A 15,395-nucleotide genomic window follows, 5' to 3' on the forward strand; every position below is an offset into this window, starting at 1 on the left:
ATGACATCCTTCATTCAGATATCTTTTTAATGAATTACTGACTGAGGGCCTGTTGAGCTGGCAAGTTATATTTGAGCCACAATATTTCATTTGGGTAAAAAAACAACCATGAACTACTGATAGTGAATTTAGTATCTGAATATTTCTTAAATGTCAGGGTCACAGGAAAATGCTTAAAGAAATGGCAAACTAAAAAGTTAAAGCATGGGTTTACCCTAGAATGAACATATCATCCAACAAATAATTCACATTCTGAACAGTCTAAACATTAAAGTGCACACTTAAGTGATGATAATCTGTCATTTCTCTAAAATATTTAATATATATTTTCAGATTTTAACATTCATACATTTAATATTTCAAACATCTTTAAGCGAATACAGTGAATCATGGTAACATGATGTTTAGCTTAGCTAATTGGTTCTCCTTGAATAGAAAACGGTAGTAATGAGAAATGTGCAAAGCAGAAATCAAAAGACATCTAAATAACATTAAAACCGCTTTCCATACTTCATCTTTCCTTCTGGCATTCAGTTCTGCTTTAGCCACAGAGCGAGTCAAACTAATGCAAGGTCAAGCGTCACATGCGGAAGACAGTCATTTAAAAAAGGAAGAGTTGCCTGTGATTGCTTTAACTGTTTCAGTGATGCTTACAGTAGATTTCTCATATTATACTAATGAATAATAATTACTGACGAGTCAAGAAGCCTTTCTCCTCCAGGATTCCCTTTCTGACAAGACTCCCTACATCCTTCATGTGTCACAGATGAGTCAGGGCAGGTCAGTCCTCTGACCCACCCCAGATGGCCCTGCTACATCAGCCTCCACCCTGACGCCCAGAGACCGGTAGATGTCCCCTTAGTGGGGGCGACTGCTGGGCTCCAGTATGATCCTCTTCACCGGGGGGAGGCTGGAGGTTCTCTTGGCCAGGTCCCCCTGCTCCGAGATGACCCGCTTGGCGCCCCGGCCGTGCCCACTGACCGCGCCTCCACGCTGCCACTTACAGAGGTCCCCGTTGAGGATGTCCTGGATGTGCTGCACTATCAGGTTGATGGCCACTGAGGGAGAGAGAGACTGGTTAATAAAATATGGGGGTATTAAGAAGGGAGAGATATTATAGTAGAGGGTATGATTCAGAGTGCTATAAAATACCCATGTTATCAACTCCTCGTGGAATTATGACGTCTGCATATTTCTTGGTCTGGGGATCAAAAATGTAAGCCCAGTTTGGTATTTAACACTCTAAAAAGATATCATGTAGAACCGGTAATAAATGAGTCATGAGTGTTAAATGTGTCATAGCGGTCCATTAACAATAAATGAAAGGGTCCGTTATCGGTTCTCCTCGGTGGTGGATGTTTGTGTGTCTCTGCGGGGGGCATTTACGGGCAGACAGAACTCCTCGAAGGCTGGCTTGACGAACGTGGTGTACTGGGTGAGGATCTGCTCCAGGTCCCTGCCTATCTTCATGTCCCGCAGAACTGCAAGTAAATAAAATAAAATAAGGAGAATAGCGTGTGTGAGTGCGGAAGGGAATGTGCATCCCCTTACGAGGAGCCAGGTGTATGTGTGTGATGCCAACAAAGGTAATCCTTAAGGTAAAATGTGCAATTGGGCAAAGTGTAAGAATTATTGTAGCTTATGTTTAGGCACTGTGGCTAGGGTTTAGGGTTATGGAAGATGGATTTCTGGGGGTTTTTGCCCCCCCCCCCCAGGGCTGAGAAACATGTGCATGTCTGCGGCACCTCTGCGGGACAGTCTGACATCAGAGTCGGTGTCCACAAAGAGCTTCATGTGGAACATGTCCCTCACTTCCTGAGAGTAGAACACGAGGATCCCCTCAAACAGAACCACATCTGCAGGGTACACCGTGATTCTGTCCTGCAGCCTGAAACACACACACACACACACACACACACACAGCAACATATGTAAAGTACACACAAAGGTATTCCTTACGCAGACTGACTTTGGTCACCATCTGGATGTCATAGCGAAATGGCAATGAGTTACCGTTACTGTCCTCTGGATACACAATGTCAAAACACAGGTGAAGAGGTGACAGGGATGCTATCCCATAGTATCTCAAGGGAAGTAGGTAATGTTACCCAATCTAAGACACATCAGTGACCACTTAAGCACTAATTGTGAATGTAGTGATTTTGCCGCTCACCTGGAATGGGTGACAAAGTCATATGTTGGCACCTCAACCACTCTACCCTCTACAATATCCTTCAGGGTTTGGTACATCAGCTCATTGTCAAAAGCGTCTGTAACAAACAGTAAGGCTATTAACCCAATAGCACTGTTCGGTCTAAAACTGTTTAAATATGTTTATTGGGGGCATGTGTGGTCCAGAGACGAGCTAAGACAGCTACACAAGCCTCTAGCACAGAGCATTAGTAACTTCTATTCCTAGTATGACTGACAGAGCATTTGTTATTACCATCAGTAAACGTGTTATTACAGTATACATACAAGCCTGTAATACCTGGGTGGTCAAAGTTATACTGTCCCTTGAGGGCCTTGGCCTTCTGGTCGGGTGTCAAGACTCTGTAAAAGCTGTCTTGGCTGACGATGGCCACTTTCCTCTGACGATGGTCCACCTTGTTCTGGCCCAGTAACTCCATGATTTTGGCACATACTGTTGACTAAAGAGATCTGTTAGCATGTATTCAAAGGTTATATGAGTTTTGCATTGTGTCCAGGAACTGTGAGCTAAAGTGTCCTGGACTTCTGTGGTGAAAGGTCATATGACCTCCCAGAGACTGATGCATCCATCCATCCATCTTCTTCCGCTTAATCGGGGCCCGGGTCGCGGGGGCAGCAGTCTAAGCAGAGATGCCCAGACTTCCCTCTCCCCAGACACTTCCTCTAGCTCTTCCGGGGGGACAACGAGGCGTTCCCAGGCCAGCCGGGAGACATAGTCCCTCCAGCGTGTCCTAGGTCTTCCCCGGGGTCTCCTCCCAGTGGGACGGGACCGGAACACCTTCCCAGGAAGGCGTTCCGGAGGCATCCGAAACAGATGCCCAAGCCACTTCAGCTGACCCCTCTCGTTGTGGAGGAGCAGCGGCTCTACTCTGAGCTCCTCCTGGGTGACCAAGCTTTTCACCCTATCTCTAAGGGATCGCCCAGCCACCCTGCGGAGAAAGCTCATTTCAGCCTCCTGTATGCGGGATCTTGTCCTTTCAGTCATGACCCAAAGCTCATGACCATAGGTGAGAGTAGGAACGTAGATTGACCGGTAAATCGAGAGCTTCGCCTTGCGACTTTAGCTCTTTCTTCACCACGACAGACCGATACATCGACCGCATTACTGCAGAAGCTGCACTGATCCGTCTGTCAATCTCCCGTTCCATCCTTCCCTCACTCGTGAACAGGACCCCTAGATACTTAAACTCCTCCACTTGAGGCAGGCACTCTCCACCAACCTGAAGTGGGCAAGCCACCCTTTTCCAACTGAGGACCATGGCCTCGGATTTGGAGGTACTGATTTTCATCCCAACCGTTTCACACTCGGCTGCAAACCGTCCAAGTGCATGCTGAAGGTCCTGGTTAGAAGGGGCCAACACGACAACATCATCCGCAAAGAGCAGAGATGAAATTGTGTGGTCCCCAAACCTGACACCGTCCGGCCCCTGGCTGCGCCTAGAAATTCTGTCCATAAAAATTACGAACAGAACCGGCGACAAAGGGCAGCCCTGCCGGAGTCCAACATGCACTGGGTACAAGTCTGACTTACTGCTTCGGTCGTACAGGGACCTGACAGCCCTTAGCAAAGGAACCAAGACGAGACTGATGCATTTAACATGAAATCATGTGAAACAACTGTGGACCCCATTCAACACATTACATGACTTCTAAAGACAGTTGCTTGCACCACAACTCAGCCAGCTGTGGCATAGCAAAGGGGGTAAATACTTATGCAATTAGGTATTTTCTGTATTATATTATTAATTAATTTAGAGTAATTTTCTGATTTTATTTTTCACCAATTAACTTCTTTTGTGTTGATGAGTGACTGATAAAATCCATTTTTTTATTTCATGTTGCAACACAATATAATGTAGAGCTGTTCAATGGTGGGTACACTATGAGAGCTACTGTATGGCTGACTGCCCTCGTGGGTGGAACATAATGATGCCTGCTCAGGTTAAATTAAAATAAAGTCAACGCGTTAGTGCTGTAGTTCTATGCTGAAATCGTTCAATGTGTCATTTATAGCAACGTAACGATATACATTTAGTTGAAAACGAGGGTCAAGACAGACAGCAGGCTACCTTTTGCTAAACGTAAACTTTTTAACTATACATTACAGTGGCCAGACATTTAGGTAATGTTGCTTACTTGAACCTTCATATCCATACATTACTGGGAATAATCATCTAAATAACTAGCTAGTAGTAGCTAGTGAGTTACCTTGCCACTGGCGGTTCCTCCGCTAACACCAATCAGAAACGGATGGTGTCTTGGTCGATCTATATCGAGCGGTCTCATCGCAGTCATTACTTGCCAATTTTAAGAAAAACAGCATGCACTCATGAGTATCACAGCACTTATTTTTTCGACTTAGCTCGACTTGGCTAACAAAAAAAATAGTGCGTTATTATTGCAATACCGCGAGATCACGGAAAAGCGCATCCAGGACTCTTCCTCTCCCTTCAAAATAAGAGTCCTGTGTGGGAACAGATTTGATCGCCGAAAAATCTACAAGTGTAATAACGTCATTTCTAAATATATCCCTGTTGTTACCAGTAATGACAGTTTTTGTTTTATTCTATTGAACACTTTTTTTCAATTGCATAGTCAGGAGTGTTTGAATGTTTGATCTTGGCAACACAATGCATACAACGATTTAAGCAACTGTCATTTTCTTTACTACAATAATTAATTGTTTGAACGTCAGGATGCGGTTACTATCAACATTATATTGGAAACATTTTCCACAATAATAAAATGTACTGAATATAAATAACTTTTTCTAATATTTTTTGTTGAAGAGGTAATCAAAAAAGGGTAAATATAAGCTAAAAGTACAAAGGAGGGACAGTTTAAAAAAAAAATTAAAACATAGATATAAATGTAACAACGGAGACATTAAAAACACAGATATAAAGGTTGCTGTAAAGAAATTAAAGGTTTTTGGAGACTGTCAGAGACTGGAGAGAGTGTGTTGACAGAGAAGTAACTGTAAATCTGTAATGTCAACGCAAGATATTGACACTTCAAGGACATTCTACACAAACTGATATGTACGTGTTGATGCTCGTGCAGCCAGGTACACATTTGATCAGTAAGGTATCAAATCGATATTTTTTTTCCAGGTGGGGTGGTAATCAGGAAAAACCCAGAACTCTGGCTCTGGGTCCACTGCATGAGTTCTTTCACATGTACCCCAGTATACACATGCTGCATTTTGAGGGAAATTCATTAAACCTGAGTCAGGAAGGCAGGAATATTGTTTAAGACATATAAGATCAGGCTGTAGTGACTCATTGATAATGTGATTTACAAGGTACATTGGGTTCAAATTAAACAAGGGCAAATCTAGAGTTCAGGCATATGTGTCCACTCAAATTAGTCATAGGGGCTTTGGGGGTGAAATGCGGACACAAAGAAGGGGAAATAAGGTAGAATCTGACCAAGCAAGAACTCTCAAAAGTATTCACCCCATACACTTTTCCAATTTTATTTGTGAGACAACATGAAATTAACATGGATTTAGGAGTTTTTTCCCCTGACCTATGCCAAAAAGTCCTTAATCTGCTAATTGTGTTTTATAATTACAATTTGATTTTGTGACCTTGGTGATTATGCCACTTTTTACAGGCATACAGTATGTTCAGCCTCCATGTAGACTGATAGCATTGCTTCCAGGGAGATTCTGGAGGACACACTGGACAATTAACCAAAACTTCGGGGATAAGCAGAACCCATATGGGATTTTGGATGTTGATTTCTCTTGCTCTCCATTTCATACATCGGTTTTCCCAAACAGAATTGCAAGCCTCAGTCTTTTCTGTATGAGTGTGATCAGTGCGGTAGTGGTAGGATTGGTGTCACCTAGGACCCTAGTGACCAGGTGGTGATCAGTGGCACAACTATCAGGTGTGCAGGAAGGGCCTGTAAGAATATCTTGCAACCCTGGTCTGGCGTCACTAGGCTACGCCAGTGGTGATAACACTGTATGACAAGAGATTATAAACATGTTATAAAAACAATATGGAGATTTAAATATCTAAAGCAAAGTAGCATTTATTTAGTCACAGCTACTGTAATTGTCATTCAAAGAGTGTCCTTCCTGTGCTCAGTCTACAGATAAATCAATGTAAGCACATGTCCATGCACACAGTTATGCTTTTCCTGAGTCATCAGACTCTGGTGTAGATTTCTTTGCTACTGCATCCTGAGCATTTTGTGTTGAATCCTTCCCAGACTCTTCTGCAACAATCTCGAAGGCTGCCTCTCCCTCAACTCTCTTCACCTTTTCTCCTTTCGCTGCAAGGATTTCCTCAATATTCCTGTAAGGAAAATACCACAGCATGAATGAGACAAAAGATCAAGGAATTATTCTAAGGTCATAGTATAAGTAGACTTGCGCACCAGAAAATGTGATAGGAGCAGGAAAACATAGGCAGTTCCATATCTCTGTGCATATCAGTGACAAAAGGGCTTATCCTTAACAATGTTGTAATACTGTAATAGGCTACTGCATGCACAATACATTTTAACAACTACAGCAAAGTTTGCCACCAACCTCTTCCCCTCCAGGTCAGAGAACCAACCCAAGTTGTCAGCAATAATATGATGATTTTCACATCCCGGACAGGTGACTAGAACAACACCTCTATGATAGGCTACCTTAGATATCCTCTTCGTTGACCTGGTTGAGCACACCTGCATAAAGACCATTTACATTTTATCAGCAGAGGTGATAAATGTGACATTATGATGCCAGGGCCCATGTCCATATTCTCAGAGTAGGATCTACCTGTCAATCCACATACTCTAGGGACAACTGCGCGCCCACCCGAATCCCTGCTGACGATATCCCCACACACTGGACTGTACCGGCCAGGAGGCCCCCTACCCAACTCAGGAGCCAGAGTATGACTGACCGTCGACATGAAGTAAAAAAATACATTATATTTTCCATTCAAAGGCTCACCAGTTACCTTGCATGTGTAAATCAGATGGTAATGTCCTGAATTAACTTTTCCAATGGCATCGTTGTGGACGTGTGTCGTGGTGGAGAATTCTTTATATTTAGTGACATCTCTTCGATACTGCCAGAAAACAACTGGCAGAGTCGAACCACTGCTGTATCTTGAATGTAAAGTGGAGCATTGACTGACTCCTGATGAAAGAGGTTGTAAATGCAGTAGTCTTCGTCTTGATAACTGAGACCAGGAGGACGATAGAGTATAACTTCTACGACAGTTCCAAAAAACGCAATTCGTAACCCGTTGAAACATTTTTAGGAAGAATGCAAGGCAAATATTTTAAATTCATATATGTCAAACTGCTGCGATTTTGTTGTCGTCAACGTGGCTGAGTCGCAATCTGATGACATAGTTGATTGGCTTCTGTTTGTAACCAATCGTTTGTTTACATGTTCGTGATGGATATCGCGGTAAGCCAATTAGGAACCATACCTTGATGAAGGCGTGTCTACGGATCCGTGCGTGAATCAACAATATCACCAAAACATTACTGCTTACAGTTTAGCTAAGCAAGCCTGCTACTTACTTTGGCACGTTAATTTGAATAATAATTTGACTATTCCTATACAATGGTTACAGCTAATAAGCAAAAATGAACAATGAAACTGTTTTTGAAACAATTGAAGAGGTCAATAAGCATATATCACACGTCGAAGAAGCAACCTGTGTGAAATATATTTCATACCGTGTGCAGAAGCGCTTCAATGACCAAGGTACAGTAAGGAATTTATCGGTGGTTAAAGAATGTGCCTAAGAGTGTGTTGTTGCGAAAAACTTGTGTTGATCATGCTACAGACCTTAAACCAGTCAACATTGACTGACTCCTTTGAGTGCTTGTAATTCCAGACTATACTGAACTGCATTACCTACAAGCGTTATTGATTCTTCATGAATTAATCTAATAATGTAACTATGTTCAGCTGAGCGAACTATTATTGGAGTGTATAAGTTGTCGTATTTAATTACCACATTATTTTCTCTGTTGAAAACCAGAGAAAAATATAAAAAGTTTCACGTTGGTTCTGTTTGATACATGGTAAACGGAATCCAAGGACACTCCCTTAGGCTCATGTCCCTTTCAATTTGTTACGCTGAATAGGCTGGAAACCTCAGGACCACAAGATCAGGCTGTACTGGGAATGGAAGTACGGCAAGGGTACTCCCTGTATCCCATTTGATGGTATACCCTTCATGTTCATCGGACACAAGCTGATGGGATGCCACCGTGGGCGGGGAAAGTGTGGAGTCAAGAAGAGGCAATATCTTCAGGCTCAAAGGGTGCTAATATCTATGATATTCTGTGAATTCTGTGTTGCATGTGAATGATTATGGCTTGTATTGTGTTCAAAGGCAGTGGTTCCAAACCACCTTAGGGTACATGGCCTCTCCACAGGGGCTACTTGAAAACTCATGACACCATAGGCTTACTAGTGAAATTAACATGTACTTCAGGGGTACTCCAAGCAGTGCAAAATATTTTTTGGTTTACAGTAACTGAAAAAGGTTGGGAGCCACTGCTCTAAGGGCCTAACTACAGTAACTTACAGTAACTTTAGTTATACAACTATTTCTTCAGGCATGTGTATGCTTTATTTGTCAGGAAAGCGAGTCAGGAAAGATGGAAGAGTTTTAGCTAGAGGAGCTGTGGGCCCCATTCAAACCAGTTTTTTTTTTTAATCGACTGTAGTAATCAAAGGGTTACAGGTGAAGTGGAGACAAATGTGAATGGTCCTTTGTAAATTAGACCCTGGTTCCATCAGTGCGTCTAGTTGTGGGGTTCCCATCTCAACATTTCCACTCTTACCTGTCACTTATATTGACCTTTCAGGAAAAAGATGGCAAGTCAAAAAGAAACCTGTTGCTGAAAACCAAGAAGGTAGCATGTCCCGCTGTAGTCACAATCAGCCGGATTGTCAAGTTCCCTGGATTTAAGGTACAGCTGTAATACAATCGAACTGTTCAAATTAAATAAATATTATTTATTTCCTTAAAGGGAACTTCATGTGGTGACGGTTGGTACACACAAAACAGATAAAAACTGAGACTTGACAGTACTTAAAGAGTTTATATAATATGCATGATGAGGCACTGGTTCAGTTATATAAATACTTGTGTGTGTGTGTGTGTGTGTGCGCACGCGCATGTGCGCTTGTGCAATCCTGTGCCTCAGTTGGAGAAGGACACATCACGGTTGAGGAGAGTCATGTCTATTTCCATCAAACAAGCTCTCCAGACTGACCCGGCCTCTGTCCAGTGGAAGATGCTGTATTTCCTCAAAATACCCAGTGTCAGTGACCACAAGGGCCATCCCATAGGAGAGGTACTTCTGTCATTATTACTCTAATATTCCCCTGGGAACTGTTGCATTGGACTGTATCTTCTTAGGCAACATATTTTATGCCTGGTTATGTTTTTGGTGTACCAGTGTCGTAAAAAACCTCAATCTCATAAAATGTCCTGCACAATTCCAGTAATTGTCTAACCCTAAAACAGGGATTAGGGAAATTTTTGCCTTACTTGATAGCAAGGTGGGACAACCACATAACCCAGTAATAGTGAGGAGGCTTACAGTAAATGTCCCTCAATGAAGTCGCTGTCAGTTCCGCTGAGGTTGCAGGGAATGCGGAGAGCTATTTAATTTCAAGCTTTGTCTATGCAATGACTCTCCTTTAATTCGCACCGCTCTCCCCTCGCCGTGCCAGGGTGCTGATGAAATGGATGAGCGGGTCAAATGTTACATACGAACCCTGGTCCAGCAGGGGGTGCGGAGGGTGAAGGAGGTGAAAAACCACATGCTCCAGTACGTGCGGACCGAGCTGTTCCGAGACACAACCCCTCCGCCGCTTAGGTGCTTCTTCCCCACAGAGAAAACCATCCAGGCAACTGTGGCTCAGGTCCTGGCAGAGGAACACTACAGCAAAATAGACCTCGTCAACCTGCTGGTGAGAGGAATGCGTTGCAGTCCACCTATCTCGGGTATATGAATCTGATATTTTCGGGCCTTTTTAAGACAGGCCTTTGTGTCTCGTGGTGTCAGCTGTGGGTTTTTCAATGAACTGAGTGAACAGGGTGGTTGTAACCAAGTGCGCTGAGAGTCTGGTGGGCCAACGCTTCATGCTGGTTCTTTGTGAGCCAATAGAAAGGCTGGGACAAACTCTTGGGGCGTTATGCACTGGCCTAATCCACTTACCAGTCATCTCTCGCGAAGCATTCCCACCAACCCCTCCTACAGGTTTCTGGTCGGGTCCTGCCTCCATTTGGAGCAACGTCTTGCATGTAAATGGTGACTAAAGGCACGTTCCACAGCAACGGCCGTGTCACACAGCAACCACTGGTTGTATGCCATGTCATCGAGGAAACAGTTCCATCCACTGTCCAGTAGCTGTGACGTTATTTGGTTAGCTGATTCTTGAAATGCCTGTGCAGGTGTTTTAAAGGACGTCAGGTGTCATTGACATCTACACTCAAGAATCCGGTAACGTCACTCTCGCTAAGGTCAGTTTGGTGTAATTTACCAGGTTGGTTTGTGCTTTCCACAATAAATAACCTGGGGGTGAGGTTCGGAGGCCAATCTGAAAATGTATTGTTAAAAGGGCCTTTTACCTATGTATCATTTTAAAACCATTGTTCTGTCAGTGAATGAGACAGAGATTTTGCAGGCCTTTGCAGTACATGTGCAGTACTGAGAGTTTGAATTCCAAGTGACATCCAGATTATCCAGATAATAATTAATAACAACTCTGTGATGTTTCCACACATAGGGAAGAGCATGAAGAGGAGGGCAGTTCTCAGTCACTGAACATTGGTATTGACAGGAAGGCACATCTCTGAGTCCCTGGAAAGTTTTATTGACAGGAAGGCAAGTTTCCGAGTCCCTGGACATTTTTATTGACAGGAGGGCAACTCTCAGAGTCACTGAGCATACTTCTGAGACCCTACCTTCTTAAATAGTATTTCAGATAACATCCCAGCCCCTGAAGAGGGACAATGGTTCAACCTTAATTAGCAAAGACCATCTTTGGCTTGTACGCCTTCATCCTGTTCAGCTGTTTGTCATTCTGCTTCTTGACAGTAGCCAATATGGCTCGCATGTCTTTTTTTCAGACATTTTACATGTTATTGTGGCTCTGCGGTTCAGTTTTGGTCTCGTTTACCTCCACCCACTGGCCACCTGTTGGTCTGTTTCCCCTCCTGGTTCTCTCTGGCCTGTGCCAGACCATCATTTTTGCCGGACCGCGTAAGCGGAGCCGGCTAAGAAGAGCAAATGTCTCTTAGTGAGTGAGTGAGTGAGTGAGTGACCGACCAACCTATTACTGGCTAATAAGCTGTTCAAACGGCCAGTGGCAAAATCTAACAGTTCATAGACGCTATTTGTGGTGGAGGTAAACTTAGTAAGAAATGTTAGTCAGTTTAACTGTATCAATATCATTCACGAATGGCCAATTAGCTGTTAAAACGGCCAGTGGCAAAAGAGTGGTTAGCGACACAGCCTTTCACGTGGTCGTGCCGGGTTCGAATCTCAAGAGGGAAATACTTTCTATTGCGGTCCGGCTGAACTAGGCTTGCCTGGTTTCTTGTTTTTAAATATCTCACAAAAATGACACGACTGTTCTGATTATTAATCATGAATAAATAAACACCTCTGTGGCCCCAACATGACCCCAACCTTGGTCTGACCCTTAGACACTGGCAGAGAATTGGAAGGCGGACGCTCCTAGAACCAACTTTCTGCTGAGGGTCCAATGGGAGAGCAAGAACCTGCTGCTGTGCTACCAGACCGACTGGCAGCGTCAGCTGATCCGGCAGTACGGCAGAGAAGTGTGCTTCCTGGACGCGGCCTACAAGAGGACGCGCTTCCCCCTGCCCCTCTACTTCCTGTGTGTGCGTACCAATGTGAGCTTGGTGCCTGTCGGCCTGTTCGTTGTGCAGTGCAAGAGTGTCGAAACCCTGGGGGAGGCGCTGGGGGTGTTCCGGCAGTGGAACCGGGGCTGGAGCCCCACTCACGTTCTCACGGAACACTGCCCGGTGGAGATCAAGGCGGTGGAGGCTACATTCACAGGTGAACAAGGGTGGGGCCAGCTAGCTTTCGTGAAGCACTAACAAAAAAAAATCTGCTTGTGTTTCTGAGGTCTAGTAAGAGGGGGTAAATGTCCGCTAATAATGGATGTTGCTCTTTCCAATCTCAGGAGCTCAGGCCGTCTTTAGCGATCATCTGCGGGAGAGAACCTGGACCAAATGGCTGAGCAATCGCTCCAGAGCGATCGCAAACCCACAGGGGATCTTCTCCATGATGAAGTCCATAGCCGAAGCCCTGACCAAAGAGCAACACCTGGGGGCAGTAGAACGCCTACAGCAGAGCCTCATCTGGCAGGAGAAGAGACAACTCTTCAAGAACTGGTTCACTAATAAGTGGCTGACAGAGGAGAAGGTTTGTAGTGCACATGCCAATTAATTACATCAAAGAGGCGATTGGGGGAACGGCCTGGACCAGCTCTGTCTTCACCTCAGTATTAACTGAGGTCAGGGTGGTTAGAGGAAAAACAGATCCCAGACCAGTTGCTTAGGGGTGCCTTAATCCTAAAACAGACCACATGGCTGAGTCACGTGTATTGAATGTTGCCAGTAGTTTGCTGAAGTACCTTTTTACTTGCCATATATTCATAACATCTAGCTATATGTCCGTGGAATACCATTGTGGTCAGTAACATGCTCTTGTGTTTGTTTGTATTTCATTCAGAGATGGGCGAACGCCGTGAGGGCTGACATTGTCAACTTTGTCTCTATGGTGAATGGTGGTCTGGAGATGCAGAGCAAGTTTTTTACACACAACGACATGAAGGTCCATAAAAAGGACACCCTGAGCCAAATGTTGCAATTTATTGTTGACAGCTACTTCCCACAGATGCACCAAAGGTATGACCATTTTAGAATAGCATTTGCCATCATAAGTGAGTGCTGCTGTTGAGTTGTTGTCCATCTAAGAATGTATAAAAATTAAGCGTGTTTAATTTCCAGATTTGCAAGGCTCAATCAATCAAATGTATTTATAAAGCCCTTTTTACAACAGCAGTTGTCACAAAGTGCTTTACAGAGTCACCCGAGGAGCAAACAACAGTAGTGTTGAATTTCAGTGGCTAGGAAAAACTCCCTAAGAAGGTTGAATTTTAGGAAGAAACCTAGAGAGGACCCAGGCTCAGAGGGGTGACCAGTCCTCTTCTGGCTGTGCCGGGTGAGATATTAAGAGTCCAATTGGAATAATAAATACATTTCTCTGGGCTAAATCCAGAGTCTATTTGATTTTAGACTAGGTCAGAAGTATGACCAGGTGGACAAGGACAGGGACAGCAACGGGCCCCCCAAACCAGGTAATCCGCAGGTGTGGACCAGGACCTCATCTCCTCCTAAAATTTAAAACTGTTGGAGACTGAGAAAAGTTAGTAGTACATCCCTCCAAGGCTGATCTGTTAAATTTATTTGGAGTTATGTCATTTGTAGTATTACATTATATGTATCAGTTCCTCTGGATAAGTGTGTGTGCTGAATGACTGAAACGTAGAATATACTTGAGATTACGGTTTCAGTTTAAATCTATAACATTTTTAATAGTATTTGGTTTACCTTGTGATCTCCTAAAATACAATGCAATGCTGGCAACTCTTTGTTTTCTTCCACCACCCGTTTCTCTTCACTCAGCCATCAACTGCCCTTTTATGAAGTGGGTTGTAAGCTGTAATAGCACAACCCCAAAGTGGCGCTGTGTTCTTTTAATTCTGGACACAGAATTGAGAGGTAGAAGTCGGTAAATGCGGTCAGAGCCTTCGAAGTAGCTGACTTTGTCTGTAACCTACTCGACTCGTGAAAGTTTCTGGAGGGATCAGAAAATTATCTTATTGTAGCGTCAGTTCAGTTTCTTCAATCACACCAATCAAATTAGTTAATTGCCCACCACTAGTAGCTTGGTCTGCACAACCAATAGCACGGAATGTGGACATTGGTCTAATTTTGAGGGTTTGAAAACATCTCACAACGTTTACAGTGGAACATTTTAAAATAATGTATCAGTGTTTCACCTAAGAACTTCCGGTCCTCCCTGAACCTCCAGGTACATGGACCTCAACAGCCAGTCCTGCAGGGATTATAGCTCGGACCCCGCCGTGCCTCCCTTCCTGTGGGACCGTCCCTGGAGCGTTGTGGCCCATGTGATGGACAGCATGTCCGCTGCCGAGCATGACTCCGACGTCATGGTGGAACAGGCCACCGACGCCGGCACCTTCAGGGTGAAGAGCCGGAACCAGGCCGCGTCAGGGGAGTCCTACGTGGTCAGCTTCGGGTCAGAGTCCGCCTGGCCCGGCTGTGAGTGTCGGGCGTGGGGGAACCAGCGCCTGCCCTGCAAACACTTCTGTCACGTCTTCAAGTCTGAGCCCAGCTGGACCTGGGAGCACCTATGTCCCAAATATAGGGACCACCCACTGCTCAAGCTGCTTTTACACACAGAAGACATCACCACCACAAAGGAGGAGATGGAGGAATCCCTCGATGGCCTGTTGCATCTCTCCCCTGCTTTCCCAGGCTCCTGCTGTGAATGGGAGGGGCCTGAAGAAACACTGCCTCCTCAAACTTCACAGCTTCAACAGCTTCCACAGGCCTCGCTGGGTCCACAGGAGAGAGGAGAACTGCAGAGGGAGTGTGTGGCCAAACTCACGTCAATAATGGACAACGTGGGCCACATCAAGGACACTGACTTCCTACAGGAGCTCAAGCAAAAACTGGACATTCTGCAGGCTCAGAGTGAGACCATGATGGCTCAAAAGGACCCTAGCACCCAGACAGTACCCACCAACCAGGGGAAGAGAAGGATGGGGGGGGTGGAGATTATTGTGGCCATGCCCAAACGCATTAAAGTGCTCTCCCAGATTGACGTGGAAAATGTTCCGAAATAGCAGTACACTTTTGGGGAATGAGAGGAAAAATAAAGAGTTAATTTATGTTGTTCATAATATCTCAAAGTTTGTCTATTATTTATTGGAGGTGAAGCACCAATAACTCTTAGCTCGGATGTGGTCACGTTATATACCGTTCTGTGATGGTTTTGGTTTGTTAATGAGTATAAGCTTGATGTAAAGCATTGTGAACACGTATAACTGTCAGGGTTGTTGCTAACACAGGGAAAGG

General features: G+C 44.4%; 3 protein-coding genes across 3 annotated transcripts; 1 reads left to right on the plus strand and 2 right to left on the minus strand.

Moving 5' to 3' along the window:
* Positions 1 to 13: 13 nt before the first annotated feature.
* uck1 (uridine-cytidine kinase 1) lies at positions 14 to 4,634 on the minus strand. The gene is made up of 7 exons (XM_010901112.4): positions 4,420 to 4,634; positions 2,492 to 2,651; positions 2,174 to 2,270; positions 1,746 to 1,888; positions 1,387 to 1,481; positions 1,153 to 1,201; positions 14 to 1,058 (listed from the first exon to the last, which is right to left on the minus strand). The coding sequence occupies exons 1-7, from the start codon at positions 4,504 to 4,506 to the stop codon at positions 859 to 861; spliced, it is 831 nt and encodes a 276-aa protein (XP_010899414.1). The 5' UTR covers positions 4,507 to 4,634; the 3' UTR covers positions 14 to 858.
* Positions 4,635 to 5,079: 445 nt separating this feature from the next.
* Positions 5,080 to 7,560, minus strand: dnlz (DNL-type zinc finger). Its single transcript, XM_010901113.4, has 3 exons — positions 7,176 to 7,560; positions 6,758 to 6,897; positions 5,080 to 6,521 (listed from the first exon to the last, which is right to left on the minus strand). The coding sequence occupies exons 1-3, from the start codon at positions 7,473 to 7,475 to the stop codon at positions 6,353 to 6,355; spliced, it is 609 nt and encodes a 202-aa protein (XP_010899415.2). The 5' UTR covers positions 7,476 to 7,560; the 3' UTR covers positions 5,080 to 6,352.
* A 122-nt stretch (positions 7,561 to 7,682) lies between these two features.
* On the plus strand, positions 7,683 to 15,222 carry LOC105028398. Its single transcript, XM_010901114.3, has 9 exons — positions 7,683 to 7,936; positions 8,323 to 8,501; positions 9,052 to 9,156; positions 9,394 to 9,543; positions 9,926 to 10,165; positions 11,907 to 12,282; positions 12,410 to 12,651; positions 12,961 to 13,136; positions 14,326 to 15,222. Exons 1-9 carry the CDS (start codon positions 7,816 to 7,818, stop codon positions 15,161 to 15,163), a joined length of 2,427 nt encoding a protein of 808 aa, XP_010899416.2. The 5' UTR covers positions 7,683 to 7,815; the 3' UTR covers positions 15,164 to 15,222.
* Positions 15,223 to 15,395: the final 173 nt, after the last annotated feature.

The sequence above is a fragment of the Esox lucius genome, chromosome 14 (assembly GCF_011004845.1).
Source record: "Esox lucius isolate fEsoLuc1 chromosome 14, fEsoLuc1.pri, whole genome shotgun sequence".
NCBI lineage: Eukaryota > Metazoa > Chordata > Actinopteri > Esociformes > Esocidae > Esox > Esox lucius.